The following is a 12,520-nucleotide window of genomic DNA, read 5'->3' on the forward strand; positions in this document are numbered from 1 at the left end:
ACAGGTACTAAGAAACCAGGTAATCTCACCTCAACTTTAATATCGTTTTCCAATTCAGCATCGAGAAAATCCAGTGTAACAGGCTCCTGGGATTTAGGATTCTGAAGCAGAAGATATTGAATGATCAAATAATAAAGACAGAGTACTATAATGTTATGAGTTATTCTAATCCCTTCATTTCTAAGTAAGCTACTTAACTGGTCTTACTTACCCATCTATTTTAATCTCTTATAGCATGATGAATTACCAGTGGCCCTTTCTCATTTATTTTATTTCATTGGATAGAGAGGTTAACTGGACAAGTGAAAATCAAATTAACACTAATGGCTAGTGTCCATCCAGAGTCTGGCATGTATGGGGCTCATGCTGGGAAGCTGCTTCCCCTACTTGCTGGTATGTCGCAGACTGTAAGGGTGGGGGAAGACTCATCAGAGAAAGTATCAGATATGAATCTCTCATTAGGTGTCCTGCCTCCAAGAAGGGAGAGGGAAATTTGGGAGAGTTATCCAGCTGACTGGTAAGATGGGATAATTGCAGTCTTTTGCAATTTTGCCAAAAGCAGACTACAGACTTGCTGTTATGAGGTGGGAATGGACTGCGGCTCAGGATTCAAAGAGGCAGCAACTGCAATAAAGGATTTCTTTATTATAAGAAAATAAACCCCACTTTTATTGCCAGCATTACAGGACTTCCCTGAGCACCTTGCAGTTTTGAACGCATTTCTCTTGACATCAGTACTGTTATCTCAATTTAAGAGATGGAAACCTGTAGCACAGAAATACTGCGACCCGCAGCTTCAAGACCTAAGGAGTGTACATGATGTCAACCCTCGACTATGGAGCACAGAGAAGTTTGGTGGTATGCATCTGTAGTAACCCTGGTCCCATAGGAGTGTGGGAAGACTATTGCAGCTCTACTGAACTAGCTCAGGCCGCCCTTCAGCCTCTACTCCCTACTCAGTTGCAGTCTGCATCTACTGGGACAGAGCCATCTGTATGAGTTTTCAGGAATCCGACTCTTTTTTTTTGAGTAATTTTGGCTAAGCCCCATTGACTTTATATTACGTGTGGTATAAAAATCCTCAATCCTCATTACTCAGTATTATTTAATGCACCCACTTAACAAAGGATCTTTAGAAGAGTATGGGTGGGGATATATTATTTAACCATTTAAATCTGATAATTTAGAATAGAAGATGAAAGAAGTCCAGTTTTAGTAATTTATTTTGATTGATAATAATTGCCTTTGTGTAGTAGGACGGTTCATACATGAAAGGACCTCAAGGCCTAGTTATATCAGTACCTGAGCACTGTTTCTCATATGATTAGCAACACAAAAATTGTCATTAGCTGACACTATTATTTCAATAGGATTTCAATGATTCAGCTATACCAACTTATTTACAGGGTAGACTAAAGTCTTTTCTTTCAAAAAGATGATTATATTCCTTCTATCTTAATATTCTCTGGCAAAGGTACATAATAAATGTATATGTACTATTTGATCAAAGAACGCAAGCATGTTTCATCACAATTTACGTATATATTTCCAGTTCATACTGAAAGAAAGTAACGTCCTGAATAGCTAGTAAAAGATGCCTTCATATAATCGTCTGGAGCATTAAGAGCTTAACAGTAGTCCTTATTTTCAAGACTGTAATATAGAATAGTGTTAGAAGACAAAAGATTATTCCTTCATGTTCTTGAAGGAACAAATGTACGTGTTTCTCGGTATATGGAATCAATCCTTTTCTTAGCAAGTAAGACTTACTGTCTGCTAAGAGAAAAGCCAATAAATATATTCTCAGAAAGAGAATATGCACTGGAAATATTTCAGCCAAAGATTCTGGATATTTCTTTTAAATGTCTACTGATAACTTAAAATAAATTTTTATGTTCCTATTTATATAAGATAGATAAAACTAGTAACTTTAATATAATAGCATTAACATATGCTCTCTACTAATTCAGAACAGTTTAATTATTGTTATGCAGTTGCTCCCCCCCCCAAAAAGATCCACACTCTCGAAATAAATAGCAAAACGCTAAAATGTAAAAATAAATAAAAATATACATTTTCTTACATGCAACGGATAATGAATAGCATGGTCAAACCCAAACAGCATGCATGAAGGCATTGGCATGGCAGAGGAGGCATTTGTGAAGTTCACATTCCATTCCAACACACAAAGGAACAGAGAAGAAAAGAAATGGTAAAAAAAAGAAAAACAAAAGCCATCACATCAAATCAAGGTCAATATTCATTTCAAATGATAACCTGGACTAGCCATAGTTAAGGAGTCCCAAAGACAAAATAGTCAACTTTAACAGTCCACCAAAATTCAAGTATACGTTAACTGTTTGTTCTTGTTCTGTTTAAGACTTATGCTATACCACCACACATTCTTTATAAGGTACTTAATTAATGACTTTTAATAATGAAGAAACTAATCATGTATAGATACATTATGTGATGTGCCTGAGGCACAAAGAAACCCGTTAGAAATTAGAATAGAAAATTCCTAGCCCCGTACTTTAAATGGAAGACTATTTTCCCTGCTATGTCTTTTTCCCCCAAGAATGTGTTTTTACCAGTATTTGGGCTCCATAATTTTTTCTTCCAAGGTTGCCATTTAGTGGGGTTTATTCCAAGCCATGAAGAAACAAACTTACTGTTCAGTTTGCTCTTCTCTTTATCCAGTCATGCACGCGACATGACTAGAATAAGCGCAACACCACCACATTCACCAGCACAACTTAATACAACAAAACAGAAGTAAATCACTAGCAATGAAGCATGCAAATAAAGGGAGTGCAATCCATTTTCAGCATGACAAATAAAGGCAAAGATCTATTACTTCAATGACAAATCAAGAAGGAAACAAAGAAAGAAAGAACTGGTGCAGCAACATAAAAAAAACGTTCATTAAAATGTCTTTGTCATGTGTTTTGGGAGGTCAGTATTCTCACAAATTCTATGGAAGCTTTCTTTGCTGAGTTGCAGGAGCCTAGTTCCTACTCTTACCCACAGTACTAATGAAGAAACAGGCTGTTAGGCTTTTAAAATAAATGATGGTAAGAAGGCAGCAAAATCCTGGGCCCCAGAGGGAGAACCAGGAGCATCTGGAGTGGATGGGAGCCCAGTGCTTTTCCAGAGCTGCACCTCCCTGGGCAGCCAGCACAGCCGGGCAAACCCAGCAACAGCCAAATCTGAGCCAGGGGTGCTCAGAAAATTGAGACTTTTTTGTGTTCCAGTGCTGCTTTCTCCAGTGCGTAAACAAAAAATCTAGCCCAGAGGTGGTCTTCTACATGTGGTATAAACACAGCCACTCGAGACTTGGTGAAATCACTGACTTGAATTAGATCAGGATTTTACACCATGTTTTACTGGTGGTATTATGCAAGCCACCGGTTTTGCATTGTATACTCCCCTATATGTAAGAAATTAACATGGTATAGTGTACCTGATTTTGTTATTTTGCTAGTTACATAGTTAATCTATTCCTTTAAAGATGTCTAAGTTTTCATTAAGTATTTTCTGCTCAGGGATTGCATTACATAAATGTTACTAATTTCCTTTTCCCTCATCAGGTTAATGGCAGTTAATCCTCCGGAGCTGGGTTTGCTAAACTGAGAAACGTGATGTAAATAGCAGATAAAACATATACCCTACTCTGACTTCCCCAGAAAAAAAACTAAACAGTTCACTCAAATTCTGTAATGTTATACAGCATTACAGCATACATGGTACAATAAAACTTGGCAATAAAGTCGTAAGAATGATCTTTTCTTGACTTTGGGTTTATGCAAGCAAAGCCAGCACAAGTAGTCTCTTTTTTTTTCCAGCCTTCAAATTCATTTTAAGATTGAAGAATAATTTTTACAGCACGGCTCTAATTAGCACCTATTAGTAAAGCACCATAATTTAATGGAACGCCCTTCACTACAGCCAATAACATGTTTTCTATTATTTAAACAAGGAAGGATGCAAGCTTCATGCTTTGGAAGCTGTTTGTCAAAGTAAACAGTTCTCTAGTTAGATTTTTCCTAGTAAGCAGGGCAGAAGCTTTCTAATTGTATTTCCAGGTCTATGCATTCTAATGCACTAATCACCTCCATCCAAAGTTACCTGTACATTGGGTCTCCTTTTTCTCAATTTAACTTTTGGTATGCCCACACCAATTTGCTGAAGTAACAAAAAAGCAGTAATTTATATTTTCACACTATTAGTAAACAGCCTACTTATAGAATGGAAGTCTTCCCTCAACATCTATACTCTCCAGTGCACGTTTACTGGAAGCAGAGACTAGCCCTCATTCTGATCAGGAGTTCTGAGCTCTCTGTCAGAATCACACACAGATTTTGTCTAGGGAAACAAAAACCAGACAGATGTTAAACGATGTGAATGTAGTTAACAGAGAGCTCTCCCTCCCACAAACTCTTCCAGAATTAAAATATAGAATGAGAAGAGTTTCACTTTTTGTTTACTGTTACATCTGCTCTTAAAACCATCTCCTCTTACATTTCTGTCAAAACCATAAATCATAAGACAAAATACTGGACCCTACTGAAGGCATCTAGAATTTTATTTTTACCATTAAATGGATTTTGATCAGAACCATAATGAAACCATAATGAAAGACAAGGATGCTAATCTTTAGAACAGATTCAGAACAGCTTCACTGATTTCACATCTTAGCTAATTAAGACTAATCTTGTTAACACATGCTTGATGCACTCACTTCAGTGACTATGTTTATTTGGAGGGACATCCACCTGTTCTCTCCCAAGACAATGGGAAAAATACATGCACATACGCACAGACACACAAAGAAAATTGGCAGAAAAACATAAAATTAAGCATTTGTTTAAAAATGTAGTATAACTAACTACATAAACTTGAAAAATGGTATTTTAAGCAGTTTAAAACTATATTAAACTGAAAGTTAAAAAAAAAAAAGGTTTCCTGTGTTATGCTTTGGCACAGTTTTCCTGTGCAAATAAGAACATGACGGGAAAGCTCTTAATGATTTTAATATGCTTTTGAACCTGCCTTTTGTTAAATTTTCTCAGTTGTGCAAACAACTTTACAAGTTCTAAATTTCTAGGGGCTTCTTTTTGTGAGATGATACTGCAAGACAATTTCTCAAAATACTGTGTTGAACCAGTTGTGATTTGAGGTAACAGATTTTCAGAAGGAAAGCAGAAGACATTCAGAAGAAGGGACCACTGGAAGTTTAATACACCCTCACCTCTTCAAAAGTAAAGACGTAGTTATGTTTTAGTTTACATCTGTTGAAAAATTGCTGGCAAAGAGGTTTAAGATGTTGTTTGTTAATAAGTTAACAGCTACCAGGAGGTTCAACTAAAATTAATATGATATGTTAAAGAAAGTCCATGAGTTCTAAATATATCTGTTTTTGTAGTGTACCTTAGTTTTAAAACGTAGTTCTTGTATCAGTCTGAATAGCATGCACCACCCCAAACAAACTGGGAGTGAAAAAGTCTAGTCTGTGTAACTGTTAATAACAACAATAACAACAATAATAATGCATATGCTTAATATTACATTTAGACATTACAACATAAAACATATAACTTATAAAATACCCTTTTTAAACATATGCTAAATCAAACATTTAAGCAGTATGTGAAAGCATCTCTGGACTTCCATATACTTTTAAGTAGAAAACTACACAGAGAAACCATGACAATTAGTATCCTAACCCATCTCAGTCTGCCCAGATTTAATTGGTATGAGCAGAGTTTTTCACTCTCTAACAAAGGGTCTTTATTCTCCAGTGTTATGAGTTTACACTGCAGTATAATAGCACGAGGTGAACAGAATCCATATCCATCAGTTTCCTCAAAACATTGTGCCTAAAACAAGAATACTGAGTTGCTTCATTTTATGTTCCTTCTGTTAACAAAAAGATAGTTTCATTTGCATATATGGAAAAGGTAAATAGACCACTCGCCATCATCTGCATTTCTAGTAATCTCTAAGAAAGGAAAGATTTGGTCAGTAATGATGTACATATTTGTCTCAGAATAATTCACCAAGCAAAATCATCAAATCAAAACTTCCACTTTTTAACACATGAAAACCTGATGCATATATCCAGAAACTGAAGTCCTTCTAAATTATGAAGACTATATAAAAACTTTCTTTTCCTTTTTTTTTTCTTTTATTTTTAAAAGGGTCCTTTCAAAATAAATCAGAAGGCATATTTCATCAAGAGTTAAGATCAAGTTATTCTTTCTCTTCTTCAGAAGCATTTTTTTTCCTTTCTTCTTTTGTTACAGAATTGACAAAAGATTTCAAACATCTTAATTACTTCACCAGGAAATTAATTCAAATATTCACAATGCTGACTTACCCCAGCTTAAGAATTAAATGAATCACTAAAATATGTAGATGAATTCTTCATTTCTTTTTCTGTCTTTGACAGTTAAAGATGGTGAAGTAGTGAAAAGGGGGTCTGCTATCTCTCTTGTAGCTATGATAGAACTTTCGGGTGAAGAAACAAGTCACAGCCAAGAGGTCAAGGACTTGCTGCTATTCTGCCACAGGGACATGGCTGGTAGGAATAAAGTGATGGATATGCATCCAATTTACAAAAAACACAATATTTCCATGCCTAAAGGCAGCAAATACAGGCTTCCATTACTTAAGAAGTTTCTCTAAAGTTCTTTAAAGTGTACCTAGTGCTAAACAACAACTTGGAATAGGGTGCCACTAAAGTTCAGAAGCCTTACTAGCCTTATTTGCCTGTGTATTGACAGCTTGAATTTATCTTGGCCATATATTGCTCAAACCATCTTAATAAGAAATGTTAATATTGACATCTGAACTACATGGATATATTGTTTGGTCTTCAATACTTACAGTGATTCATTATTTCTAACTTTTTATCTGTAAATAAGGCACACATTTCTCTCAGTCTGGAGAGATTTTTTTTTATTTATTTTTAGTTAATTAAATTTTAACTTTGTCTTTATATAATGTTGCATTTATGCACTATGAACTCAAGAGGCAAAATTTGCTGAAAGTGTGTTTCTAATGGAATTAAAATGCAAGCATTTTCAAATATTCCACTAAACAGAAGATTGTTTTACATGGAGAAACTCTTCACTAAAACAAAGATTAAAGTTCTGATTTCAGAACTACAGTTAATGGATATAAAGCCAGACTGAAATCTTAGACTTAAATTTTCCTGAGATTTGAGTTGAGTCCTAATCAGATTTAGATAAAGATTTCATCTTTAAGGATGAAAGGCCTTTCTCAAGTTGAACTACTAAAAAATCTAGCATTCTGGGAAAGAGTGCTCTGCTAGATCCATCCCAACTCTGCAGCTCGGTTTCAGCTCTGGTAAACAGAAAATAAGCAAATAAACAAATACAAAAATAGAAGTTAAATACATTGTGTTTGCCCTGATTTCTGTGGTTTGGCAAGTATGAAGGTTTCAATTTCTGAAATGAGAAAGCATCACAAAATAAGCATGTGCACTAGTAAACTCCTGTTTGCTTTGAGAGCACCTTGTAACACACAAGTTCTTCACAATGATATTACAGCTACCACTAGCTGGTTTTATATTAGTATGTATATTAAACCACTTATTTCACATATATAATTGTGCGTGTAAAATATACATCTTTTTTATTTTATTGATAACCAAATTCAATACAAGTCGATGCTGGTCTTGTACTGACTAAAGTGGATTTGGATGAAGCCATACATGCACCACAGATTTTCCTGACACCCCCACAACTGAGAAATCTTTACTATTGCTCTCTGGCACTTTCAGTAGATCTTAGATGTTTCTGTTATTTCTGACAATGTCCCCTTATTATAGAGAAATAAATTAGAAGGTTTTTCATACCTTTGGTTGGAGATTTGGATGAAGTAGCACATACCCATTAGGATCAATCGCAAAATAGTATCCGTTTGGACAAAGCTGAAAAAAAGAAATGAGGTTTAGCATTACAAGGTTTTAAGTAATAAATAAAGATTAATTAATGGTTTTCAAGCAATGATCACATTGAGGAAAATAAATTTCCTCAGGAATCAGGAAATATGTGAGATATGAACATAGAGTAGATAATTTCTTAATATACTCTTTTAGAATCATAAACTTGGAGAGTAATTTAGGCTGATGGGACCTCTGGAGGTCACCTGGTACAACCTTTCACTGAAAGCAGAGCTAACATCAAAATAAGATCCAGTGTCAAAGTTGGACTAGGTTTTAAAGGGTCTTTGAATACCTGCAATGGCAATTCCACAACCTCTCTGGGCAACCTGCTCCAGTGTTTAACCACCCTTGCAATGATTTTTTTTTCCTTATTTGCAGTTGGAATTTCTATTGCCACAGCGATGTCGATTGCCTCGTCTTTTGCTATAAATCTTCAAGAAATGTTGAGGTCTATCTTCTCTATAACTCTCATTAGGTAACCCATTAGGTTTCTTCTTCAATCTGAACAAACCTACGTCTCTCAGCTTCTCCTCATATGCCAGGTACTCCAGCCCCTTGGCCAACTTAGTGGCTCTGCATTGGACTCTGTCCAGCATCTCAGTCTATTTCTTGTACTGAGGAGATCAAACTTGGACACAGTACTCCAGCTGGTCACTGCACAGTTGGCCTTCTTTACTGCAAGGGCACACTGCTAACTTATGGTCCGCTTGTCCTCCACCATGACCCCCAGGCCCTTTCCTGCCTTTTGAGGCAGTCTGTCCCAGCCTGTACTGAGGCATGGGATCATTCCATTCTAGATGCAGGACTTTGCATTTGCTTTCGGTCAAATTCATGATGTTCCTTTGCTTCCTCAGCTGTTGTTTTCCACAGTAATAGTTATTTTCTTACAAGTTCCCTAGCTAGATGTCAATATATAAATCAATCATACTGAGTAGGGTACAAACAAACGTGTATTAAAGAACTTTTCTATAAAGAATTGTCTTATATAAATGTTAAGTATTATTATTAGATGAAATGATTGCATACTCTACATTGTGATAAGAACCAAACACTCAACTAAACAGCAGTGCCTTAACCTACAGGAAAATAATTACTTGGAGTACATCCCCAATGCAAAAGTTGGCTTTTACAAATGCATCCTGATGGGCAATTCACACAGAAGCACATATATGGCTGGAGAGAAAACCGTCAGAAAATCTACAACAATGGAAAAGAATATATGAAAAGAAGCCTGCTGATATTTTGACTCACATCCAGTCATTGCTGCATGACTTATGAAAGAGCATGCAAAGAAATCATACATAAATCAGACATAAAGAGAAACCACCAACACAAGAAACTTACCGTAAATCGGGGTGTCAGTTTTTTTATGTCCTCCAAAGAGACATCAACCCCCATTACTCCAAGAATCAGCTGATTCTGGTAAGATTCCAAAATGTTAGAATATGTTTGGCATATTTACAATGCATAATAACTGCAAGTCAGTGAATTTTGACTTTGCCTTTGTCTTGTTTGACAGATACTACTTGAAAAGTTGCCTATTTACTTATGTTTCTCTTCTGAATATTTTAAATAATATCCAAGTGATTCAAAATAATATTCAATACATTCAGAATTTAGTATAGAATATGAAAACTGTTTATGAAGATGAATACGGATGCTTTCCTGGATGAATACGGATGCTTTCCTGGATGAATAAACAATAAATTTAAGAACAAAAGAGGTGAAAGCAAAAGTGATGCATTAATATTGCCAATGATGTAGATACTAAATTACTAGCACCAATAGAGAGCTACTATTGCATGCTTGGGTTGGGTAATTGATAAGTGAGACCACAAAACAATTAACCTCTTTTGGCTATGGTATAATGACGAGTGAAAAAAAACCCAACCAAACCAAACAAAACCCACTGACTAAAACAATCATCAGCATTTGTAATCAGGGACTCGGGTACTACATTTATTTCACTTGTAATTTATTTTCCTACTACAGAAAAGGGGAGCGGTCATTTACATAGTATCACCTGAATCCCTTCTCCATATTAAATCAATTTGGAATATGTATTGGAAGATGCATCTTGCAGTCTGTAACCTAAAATTCATAGAGAGACCTAAGTCGAGCAGATTCCAGTTTTCCTCTTGTTCCATCCAGGTCCTCTGTACTAGACCATGGCTGTTTTACTTCTCAGAAAGACATCCTCTGATAATCAGTAGTCTCTCACTTTGCAACCAGACTCAGTGAATTGCAGGCATTATCTTGTATTATGAATTATGAAACCGTTTTGTTTTGTTTTGTTTTTAAAGGGAAACTGAGAGAACTATTCTGAAAGTAAATAAAAGAAATGGTAGTGATCAAATTCATATTTATTCATTCTGAGTCTATGCAATATCTCAGAAACTGAATCAAAGACTATCTTGTCTAAACTTCTGTATATTTTGACCTGAATGAACAGGAGTATCCCACCAAATTTACCGTATTTTACCACACATTGTAAAGCATATTCTAGGCCTGATTTTAAAAAAGCAGCACTTTGATTTTGCGAAAAGGACATTCCTTATCAGACTGTAATAGGGATGGGGAATTGTATTTATTTAACACTTAGACTTTAATCTAAGTACACAGTGCTATTTTCTATTATCATTACAAACAAATAATTTAAAGACTCTACATCATTGCCTTTTACCCTGAAATGTCATAGCTTCACAGGCTTGTTACAAATATATCTGACTGTCCTTTCTTAGCAAGACCTGAATAATATCATCATATGCTTCCCATCTATTGAGCACTTAATGCACTCCCACTGCCACCAGGTCACAGAGATAGATCAAGGTATGTCATACCCTGAAACTCAGAACTACAAAAAGGGCTATCTGCGTTTTCTTGTTCCCAGGAGGTTATCAGGCAACTAGAGATAACCCCTTTGTTTCTGATGTACAAGACAAACTGCAGAAAGCTGTATGGAAATAAACATTTTTCAAGGAGTTTAGCATTAAATTTAATTCAAATAAATTCTTTTTTTTTTTTCTTTAAGTAACAGCTTACTATTTTCCCATTTTGTTCTTTTGTTAGATTGAAGACAGGTAGAGTTCCAGTAATCACAAGGCCCAGCTCCTAGGAAATAATCACACAGAGGGGAGAAAAAGACTTTTTAGTTAAACAACAAATATTGAACTATAATACATTAGAACAATCCAGGTAGCTAAACACTGCAATCCACTGGAGCCAAACACTAGATTAGAGTACTGACTTATAGTTTGTAAAAAAAGAAAAAATAATACTACATAATTAAGACTAAATAATTAATAAATAATACTGCATAATTTTATGCACAGAAAGTTAAAATTACATTTTTTTGTGTCTGTGTGTTGGTGAGAATAATAAATTGCTTTTTAAAAATAGATGGTGTGCATCAACTTAGGATATAATAGTTTAATAAAAATGAAATGTTATGAAAACGTTTACAGCTACAGTTCCCACTATACTAAAAAATCCAGCTAGTAGGGGGAGGAGAAAAAAAAAAAAAAGAAAAGAAAAAAGAAAAGAAAAACAGGAGAAAGCCAATCCAAACTTAAGGATAGTAAATAGGTAGGCAACAAATACATACAGGCACAATCAACAGAAAAATCCAACAGGTAATACTACTACTTTTCATATCACCACTACTTTTCAATGGCTTGCAATAATATCCATCATCTGTTCTGCAAAATCACACAGTCTCTTCTGGTACTGAGTCAAGGGTTTTGCACTTATTTGGGAAGATATAAGAAATTTTTTTTTTCTCCTATGAACAGTCACAACTCATACTGAAAATAGGATCCAGAAAACCATACTTTTAAGTAGCCTGAAGACATTTGTCTTCCATCCCAGATTGTCCACAGGCAGCTTTACCCATTGCAGGGGGGATGGACTAGATGACCTCTAAAGGTCCCTTCCATCCCAAAGCATTCTATGATTCTATGATTCTATTCTACCTTTTTTTGTCCTAATGTTTATTTTTAATTTCAAATTTTCCCCCCTCACTGATGCTTACTAGTTCCATGTATTTTCGTGATGAACTGTATCACTTCTCTGCCTTTGTTTCATTAGAAAAAAATAAGCTAAAATATTAATCCACTCTGATGAAATCAGCTCTCCATTTGCCCAGTCTAGTAGCACCATTTTGAATTTTAAACCATCCTTCATGAGCTTAAGTTTGTGTATCGAATGAAAGGTTATGAGATCAGAGTTAGTAACGTTACAACAAGCAAGGTGAAGAGAAGGAGAACTGGACTTTTTAGGAGAATAAGAGAAACAAGAAATGGAGATGAATCAGAAGAAAAGAGAGGAGGATATTTTTTAGAAGGAGAATTGAAAAGATGCATAATGAAGCAGGAGGGGTATGTATGGGGAATAACACCCTCTCCTCCCCCAAAAATGTACAGTTAGAGAGGACAATAATTGTGAATAAATTATGACTAACTGGTAAACCTGAAAGTATCTGAAAATTCTGGGATTATCTTGCAGAAAGTGAGATCAGAGCAACACTGTTACAGAACCTGAAGGAATAGG

The 12,520-nt window shown here is 35.3% G+C and overlaps 1 protein-coding gene across 5 annotated transcripts in view; it reads right to left on the reverse strand.

Annotated features, from left to right (window-relative positions):
• CACNA2D1 (calcium voltage-gated channel auxiliary subunit alpha2delta 1) overlaps positions 1-12,520 on the reverse strand; it is a gene marked incomplete at both ends in the record, with an annotated part of 429,826 nt that overhangs the window by 39,384 nt on the left and 377,922 nt on the right. For 2 of the 5 annotated variants that reach the window (XM_082308446.1, XM_082308447.1), the window contains 5 exons: positions 30-101; positions 4,129-4,185; positions 7,883-7,957; positions 9,317-9,391; positions 11,015-11,083. In XM_082308446.1, the coding sequence (XP_082164572.1) occupies positions 30-101; positions 4,129-4,185; positions 7,883-7,957; positions 9,317-9,391; positions 11,015-11,083 (348 nt within the window). The remainder of the gene's footprint in view (positions 1-29; positions 102-4,128; positions 4,186-7,882; positions 7,958-9,316; positions 9,392-11,014; positions 11,084-12,520) is intronic. The other 3 variants (XM_082308448.1, XM_082308449.1, XM_082308450.1) reach the window with 2 other exon arrangements.

The sequence above is a fragment of the Platalea leucorodia genome (genome assembly GCF_965183815.1).
Source record: "Platalea leucorodia genome assembly, chromosome: 4".
NCBI lineage: Eukaryota > Metazoa > Chordata > Aves > Pelecaniformes > Threskiornithidae > Platalea > Platalea leucorodia.